At 40.6% G+C, this 19,879-nt stretch overlaps 2 protein-coding genes across 2 annotated transcripts; both read right to left on the reverse strand.

The window, feature by feature from the left end:
* Nucleotides 1-4,803: 4,803 nt before the first annotated feature.
* On the reverse strand, nt 4,804-6,901 carry cytl1 (cytokine like 1). Its single transcript, XM_022745453.1, has 4 exons — nt 6,446-6,901; nt 6,298-6,342; nt 5,739-5,885; nt 4,804-5,641 (listed from the first exon to the last, which is right to left on the reverse strand). The coding sequence occupies exons 1-4, from the start codon at nt 6,590-6,592 to the stop codon at nt 5,540-5,542; spliced, it is 441 nt and encodes a 146-aa protein (XP_022601174.1). The 5' UTR covers nt 6,593-6,901; the 3' UTR covers nt 4,804-5,539.
* A 535-nt stretch (nt 6,902-7,436) lies between these two features.
* On the reverse strand, nt 7,437-18,926 carry evc2 (EvC ciliary complex subunit 2). Its single transcript, XM_022745356.1, has 21 exons — nt 18,750-18,926; nt 18,577-18,633; nt 18,234-18,420; nt 17,992-18,092; nt 17,754-17,819; nt 17,462-17,596; nt 17,107-17,246; nt 16,612-16,936; nt 16,289-16,528; nt 15,950-16,125; nt 15,376-15,535; nt 15,045-15,221; nt 14,635-14,945; nt 14,296-14,470; nt 12,976-13,119; nt 12,620-12,847; nt 10,719-10,951; nt 10,534-10,621; nt 10,204-10,379; nt 8,228-8,329; nt 7,437-8,000 (listed from the first exon to the last, which is right to left on the reverse strand). Exons 1-21 carry the CDS (start codon nt 18,924-18,926, stop codon nt 7,580-7,582), a joined length of 3,819 nt encoding a protein of 1,272 aa, XP_022601077.1. The 3' UTR covers nt 7,437-7,579.
* Between the last annotated feature and the right edge of the window lie 953 nt (nt 18,927-19,879).

The raw sequence follows: 19,879 nt of genomic DNA on the forward strand, positions 1-19,879 counted from the left end.
ACTTTTTCGAAAAGGTTAATATCCATTTACTAAAAAAAAAACACTAAACACGTTCATTATTAAAATGTGGGAATAACTAACCATTTATAAGCCAAAATCCATAAAATTTGTAAAAGCACAAGTTACTTCAACAGTTTTAAAATACCACACCACCACCTTCTGTTCAGAGCCGGAGTGACATAACACAAGTTCTTTAAATAAAAAGTTATAAAGTCTGATCCAACTAACTAAACTAAAGCTAAACTGAAAGTCTCAATGAATTTGGAGTGTAATTCATTATGTATTTTGAGTTAGACCTACTTGTTGCTCTCTAGACTGCAAGAATAATTTATTTTAGGCAGAATAAACCACATCATTAGTAATTGACTTTGAAATATTTTCTGAAATATTTCCTGTAAAAAAAAAAAAAAAAAAAAAAAAAAAGGAGAGCCGTCGCTGGTCCTTCTGAAATATTGAGAGCATCTCATCTTCTGAACGTGTCTTAGAGTCACGCGAGAAAAGACGCATTTTCGATTAAATTATCATCAGATTTTTTACAAATCTGTTTAATTCTGTTTATTTCAGAGTCCAAGTAGATACAAGAGAAGACCTGGACTAAAATAAATTCCTTCGGCGCAGGAAAATGTTTTCAATTTCCATTTAAAATATAAACTAATACCCACATTTAACCATCGCAGACTGTATTAACCTGAACGCACAACCATGTCCTTGCTGCAACTACAGATGCAGTAGGAGTCCAGTCATGCCACAGGCCTAAATATTATTAATAATGCAGGATGGATGTTGTAAATTAGTGTTCAGTCTCAGCAGAGATAGCCATCATCATCAATTTCTTGCGGCTGCCTTTACCAAAAAAGACCTATAAAAGCAGTCTCCTGCAGAAAACCAGATGTCCTCATACAGGGAACTTACAGAAATGTTACAACTATATGATGTTTAAAACTCACCATGAAGTCAGTTTTGAGACTATCACACAGTGAACGTCGATTTTAAAGAAAGGATTTAAATACATTGTTGAGTTGGACATTGTAGATAGCGTGACACCAACAGGCCTTTACATGCTGACAGTCAATAGGAAAATACAGGAAGTAAAACTCTTGTTTTAACCTAATCTGTTTATCAGCTGGAAGTTATGATTGTGATAAAGGTGTTGCCAACTTAAAACGGATTCAGTAATGAAGAATTAAGGTTACAACCCTTTTCACTTCGTACTTATGTGGCATGTAAAGTCCACTAGAGGGCAGTATGTCTGTTTTTTTTTTTTGGTTGACCTGCGTTCATGACCAAACTCTGGCCACTATACACTATTAGGCTGAAGTTATTAAGCACAGAGATAGCAATAGAGTCACCACCCATGAATGTATTAGCCTATATAACTCTTAATAACTGCATTCAGCTTGATGAACAGTCCTCATTCACTCCCACTCTGCTATTAGAAGTCCTCCAATGACCCTCTATTGAATAATTACTTCAACGTGTAAATCCATGGAACAATTGTGCGTTTATAAGGTACATTTACTGTTGACAGGAGAGGCAGCTTCAGCCTAATATGTGAGACTTTTGAATCTCAGTGCGGGTTGAACACTATAAGGCAGGCCTCCATGCACAGCAGATTTACTGAGCAGCGTAATTACAACAAGTGTGGAGTGTGTGCCAATCATCTATTGGAAATTAAGGGGGAAACATTTTCTTATGTGGACTAATGAGGCAACATTTCTTTTAAAGACGCAGTAAAAGTGTTAAATGTGATGGAAAATTGCCTGAAACCCCCATAAACAAAAACTGAATCACAAACTGCATCACCGAAACTTTAGTGCAAATAGGTTTCTGATCTGTCCTTTACAAGGTAATTTATTTCAACAGAGCAGAGAATGATTACTGTCACCCTTCGGCTAAGTTTTTGTGTTTTACTGTGCAGCATTAACCATTTTGGTGCAGTGTCACAGAACATAAAATTCTTAATGTACCTGGCCGCCTGTGGTTTAAATGTTCTGTTCTCATTTTGCCTTAATGATAGAAAACAACGTGGATTCCGCGGCCCCTCTAATGCTGATCAATAAGTACAGGGATAAAGCTTTATAACCACACTGTGGTCTGGTTTCTTAACAAGCCACATGCTGCTGACTAACATTTTCATTTTTGTAGGGTTAGTTAATTAGCAGTGAGGGGTTCAGACCTGATGGTTCAGAAGTGCAAGAACTTGAATCTTGGCACAAAAAGAAAAACATTCTTGTTGCAACATGGGCCAAACTAAACCAAATGAAAGGCTGTAAAATGATTAGTAAAATGATTAGTATGTGTTGTAAGATTAAAAACATCTTCTGCATGGTAGTGATGGAGCTGAGAGAGGGTTTTTTTCAGCCAAGGTCAGTGTTTGACAAATGTCAGCTGTGGATTGATATTACAACAACACATTATTGTGCAATTAGACATTTTTGTGGGGTAAACCTCTGGGTTTGACAATTCATATTCTGCATTATCATATCTTCGAAAATCGTTGCGAATCCATGTGTCCTAGCTCAACCGTTTATTAAAGTATATTTTGTGTTGAACCCTCGGTTCTCATCACTTTCAACAGTAAATAGTTGGGCCCTTTTCAACAGCACGGCTGCAGATTTTACTATGACAGATTTCACAAAGGTTGAGCTCAGGCCTTAATCCCTATTATCATATTAAAAGTAGAAATAGAAACTAAAATCATGAACATTAGCAGAAAATGTATCATATAACATATGATCAACATATGATCATGCGGTGGCATGTTTGAATAAAGCCCAGTTTAACCCAGAGGACCACATGCTGCAATGCTTTAAAGTGATAGAGAGAACCAGCAGTGGTTGAATTCCGACAGAAAATATTATAAAACATCAATTCTGAGAGAGAGACTTATTAAACAGCTGTCCGTTTAAAATGAGGGAAAACTATCCTCATCTGATGTGGCAATATGAAACTATGACAACCAGCACCACCTTGTGGCAGATCGACACACTGCCATACTCCCTCTGCAGATGAACCTCGAAAAAGAGCACAGCGACAGTGAATAGATGACGCTGCTTGCTGATCAGCCTTCAGAAGTGACTAATGCTGTCGACCCAGGAGCATCGCAGCTCCCACTTAACTGGAACATCAAGACCTCAAGACACGAGAAAGGATTTCAGTGGAACTCAACAGTACAGCCCAACAGTATTTTAGTTTGACCAATTCTGCACAATAGGCTCTTTCACATCACACATTTTGATCCGTCACAGCAGGAAAGACACAGGTGTTACCAATAACAATAACAATTCAAGTAAGCCATGGCAGTGTGACAGTGAGCCAGCATGAACAATACCAAGACCCTGAAACTGAAACAGCTAAATTGACTTTATTATTTAAACCAGTGTGTTTCCTACTGTGACATGTTAAAACATGTCTTTGTTTGTCAGAAAGGCAGAAATCACAAACACATTTTAAAACTCCAATGATTGTTTCTTTCATTAAACATATTGCAGCTTGGCAGCCAAGTCATGTCGAGGGGGTCTTTCAATGGATGAACAGGGAGAGTTGTCAAACAAGTCCCTGCTGGCAACAGCACTTAGCTTTACCACATGACAGTAACTATCGCTTCATCTGTCAAAAGTAAAGCTGGCTGAGTGTTCAACTGGACAGATTACCCATTACAGGTAAATTCATGTCTCTACAATTTAATTTTCAGGTATGCGCACTGCAATGACATGAGTGTAAGGCAGAGGTTTAGGTGGCCAGTAAGGCAAGTGTCCATTCTCAACTTAAGGAGCTATTGTTAAGTTTTTACTATTACATAGTACATACATAGCCAACATTAGCATTAACAGCTGTTTACTTACCAGTCTAGAAAAAAAAAAAAAACAAACATTGCAAGTTAAGCATCAAACTTCATTTCTTTACTCGCTTTACTTACTTGTCTCCAGCGGTGGAAAGCAGCGCTCGTGTTTCCTCTGAAGTTAGTCTCATCACTGTAGCATCCAGTCTGCCCTGAAGAGATATTGCTACTCAGAGGGCATATTATGGTATAACCTCTTGTATTGTAAATGCAATGATGGCTGAAGCTCTTGGCAAAACTGGTGACATACGCCGTCTATGTAGCAATAGCAAAACCTACGAATAGCCCCTTTAACTTTTATGTCATGGTCTCATATGAACAGATCTAATTATGCAGTAACCCAAAGGGTTGAATAGAATGCAGCACACGTTAGGTATAAAAGTCGTGAGATGAATGAATACTATATCAACTGGCAAGAAACAGGAGGAAAAACTGAGAAATCAGAGCTATTTTTGTCAATGCAGAACCACATGTCTGTATGCAGGTTACACAGTCTTTCCAACAGAGAGCAGCAGAGGCCATAAATAAAAGCAGAGTGTTCCCTGTTAGCTGATTGTTCCCAAATCACAAAACTGCATGCAAAACAATGGCAACAGCAACATTATTTACTGTATTTGTCCAAAAAGCACAGAGCTATATTTCCTCATTGGGACAGTTAATGTTTTGAGTTATTTTTGTCAGCGAAATGTAAAAGAAAGTGGAAACCATGATCTACGCAAAGCAACATTGTTCGCTCACAGTTCATCAATCACATATTCCAAACATAACCACCAGTAGTTGTTTTTTTTGGAGGAAATGCTTTTGTACTGTGACTTAAACAATGGTTACTTGAAATACAGTTGTATTTTAGTCCAGGACTGACAATAAGAGTTCATACTGGCAGAAACTTAAAAATTATTTTAGAGAATAAATCAACAACTAAATAAAAACACATAGACCTACATACATTAAGAGGAGTTTTATTAATAATATAAGACATACTGTATAGAGATTATCATTAAGTATACATAATGGCACAAGATTCTAATAATGTCTATGACATGGGGGGGGGTTCTATTAGTTCATATGCATGTGTTTAAGGCCATAAAAATATGAGTTTTACTGAGCTTCACTCTAAGCAGCAGCGACAAGTAAAAACACTCCTATGTGAGAGTTTTCTGAGGGAACATACTGTACAACCGAGGAAATGCTTATGACATATATTTCTTACATAACGTTTTTAACCACCATGTTCAACTCATGTTTACAAAATGCTGTATAGTGCTCCTTTAAGACACATTAGTCCGACCAAGGGTTATAGCAACACAACATATTTGTCTTAATGACACACAGAGCTTTGATCAGCCCTGCTAAGTAAGCAGCGGTTAAAGCCCGGCTCACAAGCATCTCTTATTGCTTTATTATTTCAAGGTTTTCATCGGCATGGTTGGCATTCAGCAAATTTCCTGTGGAAAGTTCTGCCCTCCTTGCTGTAATGTAACCACACATGTCCACTAACATGAGTCTGCAGCTAACACAGAGCCAACTAGGTAAGGTATGTAACAGCACTGTGTGGCCTGCCATATGATGCATCTAATACACAGTATTGGCTGTGGTACATATTATACATGTATTTGTAGCTGCATTCCTACATATTGCTGATATGTGTTTTTATGAATATGATAGACCAGTGTATGTCTAGTCTGCTCTGTGTGTTGCTCATCTGTCCTCTTGCAGAAGCTGAAGCCTGTCCTCTGCATAGTGAGGTCTGGTGTGGCCAGTATCAATGGCCTCACAGTCATCTGTGAAAAACACCAGGTCCTGCCAAAGAAAAACAAAGACATGTGGTCAAGTCACTCATGCATGAAAACAAGAACGTTGACATTGAAAAAACTGCAGACTTTTGAGATCTTCTCACCCGATAACAAATTCTGGTGATGATGGAGTACAAGTTTTGGATTTTACGTTTGAGCAGCACTATTCTGGGACGCTCTCTGCAGTGCTGGTCGGGATGGTTCAGCACCACGTAGAGAAAGTCACGGAGCTTGGTGGTGACACATGAGTTCTAGAGAGGGGGGGGGGGACTTTCAAAATTAATCCCAGTGTCAACTTGACAGTAGTCGTAAATATTCTGGTGAATTCTTGTTTTCAGATTATCAAAGATTTTGCTGTACAGATTACACTCATGTAGTCAAGTAAACTCATTTTTTTGTACCTCATATTCTCATTTCACAGACATTCATCATACAAACAAGTCATTAATCCCCAACAGATAAGATTTGATCAAAGACATAAAAAACTATCCTGATTAACATTTATTTTATCAAGTTTGAACTGAATTAATAAATCAACTCCCTTTGCGTTTAATATCTAACTTTGAACGTGGTTATCCTAATTTCATGGAAACCCCCCTAAAACCACTTCCTGCACCCCTGTGTCCCCATATGCCATGCATTACTCCATTGTTTTCAACTTACATGCACGTCAAGGAAGATGGTAGGGAAGATCAGAGCGCACGTTTTCTGCAACGTCAAAGATCATCATTAGAATACACAGCACTGAGCACCAGTCATACACAGCCTTGTCTGCACAATGTGACTATGCAATCATCGTCATAGTGCTTACCGTGCGGTGATAAGTGTGTATTTTATCCAGCAGAGCCATGACTTCTTTGCTCAGGCCGAGCGCTCTGGAGTAGCAGGTCGGAGGCGCGCACTCCGACAACCACACAAAGCTGAAGAAACACACCACAGTGGCCAGTCCCAGCCTCATGTCGGGATGTAACACTGCGCTGCCGCTGATCGGTATTTGCCTCCAGCTGCTTGTACAACCAACGCTGTTTCAAATAGTAAAGAGGAGGACTTGCTGCAGTTTTAAGGATGGCGTAGAAAAAAAAAAACATGGACGATGACGTGGACGCGCAGCAAGTATGAGGAAAACATCTGGGGTCTGCTGTGTTTTGAAGAGAAAATCTGTTCATGCGAGCTCCAAATGCCAGGGATGACTGATCTTCTGCTGCTGATAACAGCCAAACTTTGTGCAGCTTTCCCCCCACATTCACAAGCCAGTTCTGCGGCTACAAGCGGGATATTTATGTCAGCTATGAATTACCGATGGGAGTCAAACACTGTACATGTCAAAAGAAACAAGGCATAATTCAGGGGGAGTTACGATGTTCATAAAGTTGGAGTCCAGGCTAGTTTGGCAAAGTAAAAATACTTTTTTTTTTCTTATCAATTTTAACTGTTGGATTTGGATTTTTTTTTTAAAACATAGTTGTGTATCTTGAGTGTAGGGAGGTGTACAATCCTCACCTCAAACCATCAAAGCAATGAACCAATACCTGCAGTTTTGGCATGGATGTTTAAGAACAGAAGGGTTTATTTTTAGTCTCTTCTTTTCCCAGTAAACTGAAAGGTGACGTGTAGCCTATAAGATCTGAGCCTGTAGCTCTGAGGACTTTTCCACTATGTAAAAGATGCCAGTTAAAGACATGAGCGAGGAAGAAGAATAACCAGTGAGTCAACCACTTATGTATAACCTTGTAAATCATTCTGCCTATTAACAATCTGAAGTCATGAGAAGAAATAACTGGAAACAGTTAAAGTCAGCTGCCTTTACTCAAAAATAAAGCCAGATGCTACATACAAGAAAATGTGCTATTTTTTTGCTACACAGCGAAACTACTGGTTTATTTTGTATTTTAGTATCATCATCTTCATCATAAAAAAACCTTGCAAAACACAAAGTCTGTAAATCTCAAGATAGGTTTGCTGGGGCCACTGAGCCTTTCTTCAGATTGAGGAAATTCCTCTTCCTTTTTCTCTTGGGGACAGACACACTGTCACATGATTCAGGTGGATCGCGAAACACAAACAACCTTCCTCCAGCTGCAGGGCTGCCCGGTGCAGAGCTGGCAGAGGCTGAAGTCATGTAATCCCCTGAACAGCTGTGCAATGTTTCATTCACTGTGGCCCCAACCTTTCCTTCTGCAGAGTCACTCTGATGCTGTATTACCGTGTCTTCAGCTACGGTTGATTTATAAATAGGCTGTTGTGCTTTGGTGAAACTGTCCTCCCTTCCTTTCTCTTCAGGCAGCCGTGGTTCAACATCTCTTGGAAGCAGAAGACGGGATCTGGGGAGCAGTTTTTCCATCAGACTCTGCCTCTTTTCCTGGACTCTGTGGGATTTGGAGGACAAAGGAGCTGTTGTTAGTGGGAATAGAGGGTTGCCTCATGCATGTGGTCACTGCTGCCCAGCCATGTAACTCCTCTGATGACAGGCTTATTTCACTTCAATAAACGGATCTGTCTATGATACTTGGTGACCAGTGAACTACAAATTAGTCTCACCATCAAGCCACTGTATGGCAGCTGGTAGCAAAATACAGAAATGTGTTGAGCTTACCTCTCTCTGTCCACAGTGCAGCTCGGCATATTTCGCATATTTTTATGCACCACGTCTTCCCTCAGTCTGACAGGAAGAAGTCGATTACACCCCAGAGCACACCTGGTCATAAAGTCATGAACATATTATGAGGCTGGTAACTGTGATACAGTCTATGCACACAATGCTAGCTTTGATTAAAAAAGGTTTGATTAAAAAAAAAAAATGGACAGTGATCCCCTAGCTATCACACGTTTTTCATTAAAGTCAAAGAAAGTTAAACACATTTATCTTGCATTAATAGAGTGCTGCATTTTGAGTTGTCAAATTAATTCAAAAATACTGACGACTTCAAATTCACACAAGGTAATTATTTTAGTGAGATAAATGTTAATATTTAAGATTGCCTACAAACTGTAGAACCGTGTGTTGCTTAAAAAGCATGTTCAATGGATAGTGGAGAGTAACAGTCAATCATATGCACCATTTGGTTCATATGACATGCTTATGCTTTTTAGTACCTGTAACACACAGTACCAGTCTACTGAGCACAGTGAGCACAAAAGTCAAAGTAATTTTAGTCATCAGGGCTTGGTAATATGTGTGATTGCATTGCATTCAGGGTATTTCAGGAGCTCCCGATGTTTGATTAGCTACACATGGATGAAATACAACACGCACTACTTCTGCGCACACTCACCTATACATTTTAGACGAAGTAAAGTGACTGATCAAATTGGGAGGCAACAAACCAGGACAAAATGAATACGATGGAGCAGCATGGCAAAGAACAGCAGTGGATGAAAGAAGCGATGGAAAGTTTGAAGATGGATGTTTTTTGATATAACTCAAACTTGATATATTCACTTTTGTGTCCAAATTAGCAAAGTACACTAATAAGACCAGGTTGATTTTTGTCCACAAACAGGCAGAAATGGCCGCATGTTTGCATTTTTCAAAAATTCAGTTCAAATAAGTAAAAAAATAAACAGCAACTTACATATACCACTTTCACAATGCAGCCTGTTCAGTGCAGGTACGTGGTCAATTTTCTGTCTCCTTTCGGTTTCTGTGACCGTGTATTTTCTCTTTCAGTTGAGCCATTCACATAAAGTGCTGTCTGACATGTCTTTGTGTTGTCAGAGATCACTTCATTTATAGCCATACAGTCATTTGAGAGTCTTAAAGAATGGGTAAATGCTACTCCGCAAACAAAAATAAGCAGAAACAATAGTGCTGAAAAAGAAAAAGGAAAACACATGTCTTGCATATTCTTCCAAACTGAGCATTTTCATTCCCTTGTCCTTTGGCCAGACGGCTCAGATCCAAAGAGACTTCATGCATGAGACATTATTCATCAGCAAACTAATCCAAACTCAGCAGGGGCAAGACGCGAGTGTTCCAGAGTATCAGGAAGAAAGGGAAATTAAATGATGAGTAAAATCATTTACCTCTCCATCTTGGCTCAGGGAAATGGCCCTTGTGTTCAGACAATATTTGTTATTTAAATTGAAGACAATGCCTGGAGAAGGCTGTGCTTCAGCCAGCTGCTGTGGAAATGTATTTAATCAGTGACTTCACTTAGAAAACTACATTCTTAAAAGCACAGAATTTGAATTGTTGAGACTCTGGCTGCACACTCGGGGCACAAACCTTTTCACTGTATTCAAGTTGTTTTATTGTTTTTTTTCCAATAAAAAAAAAGAGGGAAAAAAGAAAAAGAGAACATGAAGCAGAGGACTATTGCATACAAAAGCTTCTGGTGGCTCATGCATATTATTTGGGAACCAAGCTTAAGACTTGTTTTGCCAGTTAGAAGAGCCAAACAGATAATAATGTTAACTAAACAAATTATATCCCATCTGCCCCATTTTAAGTAAAAGAGCAATATTTGGATACTGGACTAGCGCACATTTCCCTACTGTGACCCCACACTATGTAAATTACACTTTTACAAGAATGTTTGCCAGAGAATAAATCCTGAACCTGGCTCTTACCCCGTCTGTTCCTGTTCTGCCGACGATGAAACAGGGTGCTGTTTGGGGCAGAGTGCGTCAGTGATGGAAAGGAGTTCGCTTTCAGGCAGGGTGGGGAGGAGGAGACGCAGGGCCTCCAGGAGAACCTCTGCAGACACCTGACTCTGCTTCACCAAGTGAGATGCAAACTCCAGATCCTGGAATGAAGAGAAAGGCATGGAGCCACAGATTTCCTCTACTTCCACAGGCATGCACACAGAAGTGAGGAATTCCCCTCCATTTTTCCATGCCATCACTATGTTTGTATTCAAGATATTACTGGGGAAAAAAAAGCTTTGAATACAGCCTGACCTGGTCGCAGTTTGCATAAAGTCTCTTGAGCTCCATTTGTTCTTTTAAATCTTCCATGACTTGATTCTTGGCTGTCATTTCTTGCAACCTGAAAATACCAGAGTTTCAACACTAAAATTTAATGGCCTGCGTCAACCCACAAAATTCCTCATTACCTCTGAGGTAGCACTGACACGACAGCTCACCTCTCAGCCAACAGTGCAATGACCTGATCACACTTGTAGAGAGCCTCCTGGAGGATAGACGTCATCCTGCAATCCTGCTGCAGCTGAAACGCTCGTCCTTCCTCACTGTCCTCCTCCCTGTCATCAGAGTCCTGTCTGCATGCTTTATTTGACTCGACTCTGGCCTGAGACACCTCCAGGCTGTCCAACTCTGTCCTCTCCTTCTGAAGCTGTTGCTCTGCTTCCTCTAGGCCCTGTAGTAAGAGTCAGATTATCCCCATAAAAAGTCTACAAAGTTTAGTGAGAAAGCTAATGTCTCAGGGGAAAAATGAGGATGGAGATTAAATCACACATTAGTTTGAGTTGAGACCAAGTCTCAAGTCTAGTTTAAAAGTCACAAGTCAAGTCCGAAGTCCAAAACTTTGAGTTTCGAGTCCTAAACAAGTCATTAGCGCTCTTTGAACATAATGCCATTTTAACAGCAGGGTAATTATATTTTCTACTTACACAAATCATGAATATTTTATAAAATGTACATTTCTCAGTTAGAGCAAGTTCATTGTTTGCTGATTATCCCTTTAATTATTTGAGTAATTTTAACGTATTTTAATCATTTTGAGGTTTGGACCATTGGTTGGACAAATCAAGTCATGTTAAGGTGTCACTTTGAGCTCTGGGCAATTTTAATGGCATTTCGCACTATTTTCAGCATTTTTACAAACTAAACAATCAATCAATTAATGGAGTAAATAATTAGCAGGTTATTTTAATAATAACAACAATGATCATTTGTTGCAGTACAAATACATACAAATATGCAAAATAGTTCAAAATGAGCTCCACTTTCTACAGCAGTGAAATCCCACTTTTACATTAATGCATGAGTAATAATAATCTAATCATAATATATATTTCTAACAGTGACAGGGATCATTATTCTGCATTGAGTACTTATATTTCTAACACTTCAAATACATGTCCTGATTATACTTGCATATTTTTATTTATGCAGAAGTAAAGGATCTGAATACCGCAATCACTGCTAACATCCCTACACAAATGCCAAATGAAACTACCCTTCATTACTCACATTATCAACAACTCTCTCTATGTGTGTGTGTGTGTGTGTGTGTGTGTGTGTGTGTGTACAGTAACATCAACGTATATCAATGTTTTTTAGGAGCAGCAGGGACATTAGGCTACTGTTGACAATCCATCAATAACAGATAGCGAGCTAACATTAGACATTTCTGATTGTTTATTGATTTCAAGATTAGACTACTAACTGTCTACCCAGCCGCATATCAATCTTTGATGCACTGACTGTGTTTAGGGCCAAGGCTCAAAACACACCACCTGGATCGCAACCCAGGTGAAATCATTCACTGTCAATGAAGGGAGTAATGTTAACATTATGTTACTTTACTATTTTGCTGCTGTAATGTAAGCAGACTGAGGCACATAACCACCTGATTTAGACTACTTGTCGTCTTGTTCCGGGTGAACATCAAAGCACAAGTCAGGGAGGGAAGCCACAACACTCTCGTCTGTTTTGATCATTGCCTGCAGTACAGAAAAACTAAGGAGGGGTCTCTACAGTAGATGCAAAAGGGGATGTGGGGAATTAATTGTCCTCTTGCTAATGTTAGTTGATTGAGGTAATAAACCGATTTGTGGCACACTTTTTAAATAACATAGGTTTAAATATTTGGGCTTTGGTGTTAAGAATTTTAAGTATTTTCAAGTCAAAAGGCTCAATATAATTATTTTCAACTAAATTAAATTCTTGAATCAAACCTGAGCGTGAATCAAGTCCACACCTCTGGTTTGAACTGTATGATATGTCTCAAAAGCCTACGAACAGCCTTCCAGCCATGTAGTGGTACAACACATGGGTTAACAATGAGTAAAGCTTTGCCTACCAAGCAGTGGCTCTGTATACTCTGGGCCATGTCTTGTCTCTCCAGGCTCTTTCTCTCTCTGAGCTGTTGAATGAGCAGGCCGTGCAGGGTGAGCATGGCTCTGGAGGTCTCCAACACTTTGGTCCTCCTCTCAGCCTTCTGGTAGTGGATGGTAGCCATCTGAATCGCCAGGCTATCCGCCTGAGAGCGAAGATCATCCTCTCTCTCCCTCTGCATCTCCTCTAACACCTGCCAAAATTAGAACAGATGAGTGCTGTCAAATTAAAAACACTCCCTGCACTTAAAAAATGACCGACAGTTTATGTCATTGGAGCGAAAAAACAGCTCCTCTGTCCTCTTTGCCACCTCTCCTTCACCTTGTTCATGACACTGCTCTCCATCTCCTTCTCCTTCTCAAACAGTTGGATCCTGTCCTCAAGCCATTTCTGGAAAAGCAGCAGGTCAGATGTGTCTGTTTTCTGTCTGGCCTTGCTGGTTTTCCCCTTCGACTGCATATTTGTCTGCAAAATAAACCACAATATCCATAAGGTGGTTGGGAAATTACTCCAACCGCAGCACTATGATGCGATTACAAATGAAACCGCTCTGTGGAGCCCTTTATTATTTCTGAATACTCATCCAGCGGCCACACAATTGAGGCTGATCACAGTGTGGTTTGCACTGATGGTTGCCATTCTCCAATTCTTATTCATGAGAAAACATTAAATGCACCATTATCTCCTGTAGTTTAATTCACATGGGTTCCTGTCTGGATTACCTTCATAACTGTATGAAGAGCAGATTTAAACAAAGTAAAAGAAGTAGGGTTTAAAGACTAGGAATGGGTTGAAAAAAAATTAATTCTCAGATCAAATTGATCTTTAATTGAATAATCCATTACCAATTTATAAAATCTAAATTGATCTTTTAATATATGCGTTTTACAGTCTCCTGTGTGAAGCTGTAGCCCTGTTAGTTCTGTGTGACCCCCCTTCTCACACAATCAGATCTGGTCACACGAGAGACAAAAACATGGCAGACTCCACTGAAGGCACAGGTCTAAAGGTAAATGTGTGGTTGCATTTTGTATTTATAACCTAGACAGTGAAGAGCTCGACAAAAGCAAATCCATACATAAGATGTGCTTAAGAAGAAGCCGATAGAAGAAGCACCCGTGTGTACCTCCTGGTACACACTGTAGCTGGTGCACCAGGATACGATAGTAACGCTCATTACTCACCTATTGTTTCTTGAGATGCATATCTAAATTGTTGTTCATGTTCAATTAAAATTGCATTACTTTTTTTTAACTGCTTTGGAGTCCATTATTAATGTAAACATTAATATTTTAATTAATCACCAGGTTAGATGTACAATTTACAGCATTAGGTGAATACTGACTCGAATTGGGTTGTCAAACTGCTTTTAATGAAAAAGATCTAAGGCTTAATTATAAAACAAGCATGCACAAACGTCTGGGGTTATTTCCCAGCACCATGTTAAGTGCAATGATGAAATGACGCATGATTTGATAAATGTCTCCCATTCAGAGCACTTGCAGCTGAAGTTTCTAAAGCTCTGAAAAAGGTAAGAGAAAGTGTCTTTTCTGTCACCACAGTCAGAAAGTATCTAATTATACATATTGGGGCTTTAAGAGAATAAAACCTGAATTCAGTATTGTGTGATTATATGTTTACCATCTGTTTCTCACTGTCCTTTCTCCAAGATGCCAGGGAAGTGTGGAGTTTGGTTCTGGAGGCAGCGTGGGGCAGCACCAGGCAGCGGTCCATCACAGACAGACACTTCTGGAACTCCAGTTTCATCCTCAGCCTGTCATCTTCAGACAGAGTCAGCTGAGACGAACACAAACACCTGGGACAGAAAGGGAAAACGAAGAATGAGGGATAAACAGTTTGACCATGAGACTTTACATGGCTGTGTTGGAGCACTTTCATCTAATAATGCGGAATAAGGCATGTAGAAATTCCCTGAAATGAGATTTGATGAGACTTTTGTCATTACACAGTATCACTGACCCAAAGAAAGCTCTGTAGTGTTCCCTGATCTCCCTCTGCTCCTGCAGCTCTCTCTCCATGGCTTCCCTCAGTGCCTCCCTGGTGCAGCTCAGGGTGCGTAGAGCTGCCTTGCCTTCCTGGTGGAGCCTCTCCTGGCCCTGCAGAAGAGCGCTCGCTCCTTGTCCCTGGGCCTGTCCTGCTCCTTGCTCTGGTTCTACCTGCAGCAGAGAGCGCTGCGTCCCTGGAGGCAAGGATGTCAGCAGTGCCTGGGTTGCAGAAGGCTGAATGGCTTTGACCTCTGCTATGGCACCTTGGATCACACGCATGGTCACCTAAAGAGGTAGATCAAGCTCAATCAATCAACCTCAATGCTTTACTTGTGTGTGGGTTTTAAGTGATTATGTCATGAATGTGTACTGTTTAAGTGGCACCTTGCGGATATCAGCAGTAGCCTCTTCATCCAGGTTGTTGATGAGCTCAGCTAGCTCCAAGCTGTGAGCCGTCAGTAAGTTCTGCCAACAGTGCAGGTTCTGGGCTACTTCTATCCTTCCCTCCAGACTCTTGGACAGGCCCGACAGATCCTTCTGTCTCTGCTTGTGGACCCTCAGCTGGTATAGGTAGGAACAGGATTGAATAACAGTGTTATATTAACTAAGAACTGAGATGAGCAACAGGTTTCGCAGTATCAATACACAAGTATATAGCAGTTAGTTAGTTAATTGTTGTTTCAAATAAGACCCTAACTACGCATGTTCTCTTCACCATTTCAGAGATGAGCTCCCTCCTCTTCTTAATCAGGCCACAGCGCATGGCTCTTCTCTCTTGGCTCAGTGCTTCATCCAGTCTCTGCCTCACCATCACCAGTTCTTTCTGGGCCTTCTCCTGCAGCTGGTCTATCTGCTCTGCAGGCACTGTGCTCCCTCTGGTGGAGAAGAAGACAGCATGCCAGGTTGAAACGTGGCTCTAGTATAGCTTACTTATGTTCATGTTTATGGCTACTAGTGAGATTAAATTGTTAACAAAGTGAGATATAATGTAAAAAAGAAAAAGATGCCAGAGAAGTATTTTCCTTGTATTTATTTTTTTTTAATGAAACTATGGACACTCATATTTTGAGAGTTTCACTTTGAGGTTGGTATCATTACTTACACACTGATGTTTTCAAGATACAGTGCATTCATTCTTTTTTTTTTTTTAAAGATGTTGTCAAATATATATTTGTATTATATATTTCACTTCAAAAATGGAACCACTTTAAATTTAAGATTATCAAGATGTGGAAACAATGTTTACATTGCTCTGGAAGCTCAGAGTGTATCCTACAATGATTACTAACCTCCTGATGTGCGTGAACCAGCTGTCCAAGTTGCTGGAGGTGCTGGAGAAGGTGTCAGAAATCAGGCTGTTGAGGCTGTGGAGGCTGTGCACCAGGAACTTCCTCTGTGCATGCCGTTCAGCCAGAACATAGCGCTGATTGGCAAGGACCACATCCAGAACCTCTTCTAGCTGATCCTGGACAAAAAATGTCACATTATCACATTATTAGTGATTAGTTTTACCACAAATGGAAATTACTAAAAAGGTAAAGATGTCAAATGCATTAATAGAGAATGACATTCAAATGGTCATGGTTATACATGTGTCAACAGTTTGAAAATCAACTCTGGTTGTCCACCTGACAGGTAAAATAATCATGCTGAAGACTCTTGGCTGTGGTCTTCTCCAACTCGCCCATCCTGGTGGCCTCCTCCAGCTCCTCAGAGAAGATCTTGTGCAGCTCCACCCGGCGCCACTCGATTATCTGCCTCTGGACCTTCGCTGAGGCTTCTTCATGTCGGACCAACAGGATGCGTTGGAGCTGACTCTGGCTCATTTTGTGCAGCTTCTCCAGGAGGACACTGCACTGGAGGAGCTCCTAGTAACATTACAAAAAGTTCAAGTGAGATCATAGAAAAATACACAACGCAATTAGTCCCACAAATTACTCATTACTGTTACCTGTTGGTCTGCATGTTGGCACAGCAGCTCGGCCTGGGCTTTCTCAGCTGCTTCCCTGCGGTGCTCTGCTTCCATTTCTTCCCGAGTCTCCAGGTTACACTGGCCAGCCAGGGCAGCCATGCGGGCCCCGCGCTCCTCCTTCAGCCGCCCCTCCATGCCTAGCAGCTGTCCGTGGAGCACACTGAGGAGCCTCTGCTGGGCCTGGGTGCTGGCCTGGCCCCGGGACCTTAGGCCGCCCAGCAGGGAGGATATCACATCCTTGTAGATCTGAATGCGGGTGGCCTCCAGGTTGTTGGTGGCGCGCAGCAGTGTAGACATTTCAAGGCTTATGGGGATAAAATGCAAACCAGAGTAAACTGTTGTGGTTTATGGTTCAGAATACACATTAATGCATTTACACATTTGCTAATTTCTCCCTTTGGTCATTTTTGCTCCATTAAAGGACATCAAACCTAATAGAAAAAAATCTAACTCCCTCTTGACTGGTCTACTCACTTCTCCAAAGCCTGGTACATGTTCTGGGGATCCTCGAGCACCATGATGTCCACCATCTTGTCTTCAAATGTTGCCTCATCTTTAACTGTCTCACTCATGTTGCAGTCTGCATACTCTGGGTCTGAATCCTTTCTTTTTCTCTGAGCCAAGAAAATATACGTAGAGTATAGTAACATGTACCTGAACTAAATCAACTCGCAAAATAGGTTGGTATTAATTAGAGAAAGCAGTTCTCACCCTCTCTTTTATAAAAACACCTTTATAACGATACACAATAACAAATGTATGATGTTCGATAAGTCTGTCATTACGATTAACTAGAACAAAGCACATCGATTTTTAATGTATGCAATACCCTTTGCTGAAGAAGGCTCAGCCTGGTTCTGAGGCCTATCAGGTTCATGGCCAGAAACCCAAGCAACAGCAGCACCAAAGTGACAAAGAACCCAGCAACAAATCCAGCAAAATGGACACCGTGGTTAGGATAGATCTAAAATAATGAACAAAGACATCAGAATTCATATTAAATTTGTTCTGTGAATATGACAAATCACAAACTGAAAACAACAAACATGTGATGCTTACAGGTGCAGGTGTGTTTCCAGTAGAGGAACAGTACAGGTATAATGTATGTGCCCTCAACTTACCCTGTCAGTGGAGTTCACCCTCAGTGTTAGATTAGCTGTTAGCGGACCAAACATACTGACATCATTCTGTGGAGTCAAGAAAACAAAACTTAAGGTAATGAGAAAGAAAATTCTTATTTTGCTAAATATTTGTGCTGTGAAATTAAAAACAGGTATTATTTTGTTTTTTACAGAGTTGTCAATTCAAGAAGCTGCTTTTCAAGTTAAAAAAGAGGGAAAATGGGGTTACAGAAAATACCTGTGAGGCATTAGAGAAGGTGAGAAAAGCTGGAAGGTCCAGGACTTCACTCTTATGACTCCTTATGTCAGCAGTATAATTGACAATAATCTGAGAGCCAGCTGAAGAATGAAATACAATAACATGCTATTATTAGGGTACAGCTAATTGAAAAAAACTCAACAATAGTTCAAACCAGACTTGTTTGGGTTAAAAACCATCTTCTTTTTTTTTTTTTTAAACATTGACATTCCCAGACCTACCAGACAGTGAATCAATGGCAAATGTCTGGTAGCCTCTTTCCACCATCCTGCCTTCAGTTTTTAGTGGGATTATTCCAGAAAGGGAGTCCCGGATAGCCACCTGAGACAGGTTGGTACCGCCGACTGGGCCCATGTTGTGAATCAGCAGGAAGAATGTCAGCTGAGGGGGATCAGTGTCACGCTTCACCTGGTGACCATGTGATTGAAGAGGAGAATTAATCACTGGACGGTTAATTCTTCATGTTTGTTTACAGACTAAAGATGGTTGGGTACAACATATATATATTTGGAATTAAATGCATATAGGTAAAATGAGCTGTATTCAAACAATATGTGGATGTACCTGTGCACACTTGTGAAATTTGACCCCAAATGCAGACGGAGGTGCCACACTCTGAACCTGCAAAAACATTAACAGCATTGTATAGTTAGTTATTTCCAACATCATATTCCTTTAACTAATCATTCTTAAAATTTCAATCTTAAGAATGTTTTAGTAATAACGTAGACACCCACCTGAGGCAGAATGTGGCCTGGGTTGAATCTGGTGAGTGTGCTTCTGCGGACCCGGGGGTGCACAATGTTTGACATGTAGGTAAATGATGAGTACAAGGAGTGCCCCCATGGACCAGCCGGAGCTGAAGAAGACAGGGAGGCCTCTGCAGAAAACACCATGGGCCCTTTGATTTCCATTGTACTTGTCAGATGTAATAGGGTGTTTGACCTGCCTCAGTAAAGTACAATAACTGAGGCTGAAACTGGCAATAAATAAATAAACAGGAACTGTATCTATCTTGAGATCATCTGTTGGTACACAGCATTGTCAGAGGTGCATAACCAGACAGTATTCAGCCATCAATTAGTTATATATATGTACAATTATTAAACTCCTTTTCACATAGAACAAACAACAAAAACAAACCATCCATCCTTAACAGTATCAGCTCTGCTGTTCTCCCACCAGGGTCATGTTGCATTACATGGATACTGGAGAATCTCTGACAGTGGAAAAAGAAGGCAATCATTACACATTTAATATGTTTACGATCGAAAAATAACCTTAAATAGCTTTATCCAGTGGCATCCTACAGGACTTACAAGGGTACCTCTACAACACTAAAACATCTGATTACACAATGTATGTGGCAGTGTCTATGTATTGGTTTCGAAAATAAGGTTACGACAAAATAAGATCATCTCTGTGCAATTTTCAGGATACACACCAGAACTGGGAAATGGGATGTGTAGCTGTAGGAACTTATCTACTACAGAGACTACACTTTGGGGAGGAGAGACTGGGGACTAAAGTTACACTAGTTCTGTGCTAATGACATGGAAAGAGTACTGATTTTTACCACTATACTCACCTCCTGTATCTCCGGGAAAGGAGGAGGTGGTGAGGTTGTGTACCATGATGTGTCCTGAGATGTACCGTTACAACAAGGCTGACATCCTGCACTGTGCTCCCACACACCGGCACGCCGCGTTTCACGCCGGGTCACATCATGACACCGGCGGGAATATAAAGGGGGGAACAAACATGACGCTTGGATATTCAATATACACGACAGTATCGTGACCCTAGCCGCGTTAAAGTGTACATGAAGCATCAGTAAGTTGGTGTGCCGCTCTCACAAAGGAGAGCC

This window comes from Seriola dumerili, unplaced genomic scaffold (genome assembly GCF_002260705.1).
Source record: "Seriola dumerili isolate Sdu_G_001 unplaced genomic scaffold, Sdu_1.0 BDQW01000088.1, whole genome shotgun sequence".
Taxonomy (NCBI): Eukaryota; Metazoa; Chordata; class Actinopteri; order Carangiformes; family Carangidae; genus Seriola; species Seriola dumerili.

What these genes read in the sequence shown, in the direction of transcription:
- cytl1 (XM_022745453.1), bottom strand. Translation starts at nt 6,592, where the DNA reads ATGAGGCTGGGACTGGCCACTGTGGTGTGTTTCTTCAGCTTTGTGTGG. An exon ending in TACACACTTATCACCGCACG is followed by an intron (nt 6,343 to 6,445) that starts GTAAGCACTATG and finishes TTGACGTTGCAG; the next exon opens with AAAACGTGCGCTCTGATCTT. An exon ending in TCACCAGAATTTGTTATCGG is followed by an intron (nt 5,642 to 5,738) that starts GTGAGAAGATCT and finishes TTTCTTTGGCAG; the next exon opens with GACCTGGTGTTTTTCACAGA.
- evc2 (XM_022745356.1), bottom strand. Translation starts at nt 18,926, where the DNA reads ATGGAAATCAAAGGGCCCATGGTGTTTTCTGCAGAGGCCTCCCTGTCT. An exon ending in CAGGCCACATTCTGCCTCAG is followed by an intron (nt 18,634 to 18,749) that starts GTGGGTGTCTAC and finishes ATGTTTTTGCAG; the next exon opens with GTTCAGAGTGTGGCACCTCC. An exon ending in GGGTGAACTCCACTGACAGG is followed by an intron (nt 17,597 to 17,753) that starts GTAAGTTGAGGG and finishes TCATTATTTTAG; the next exon opens with ATCTATCCTAACCACGGTGT.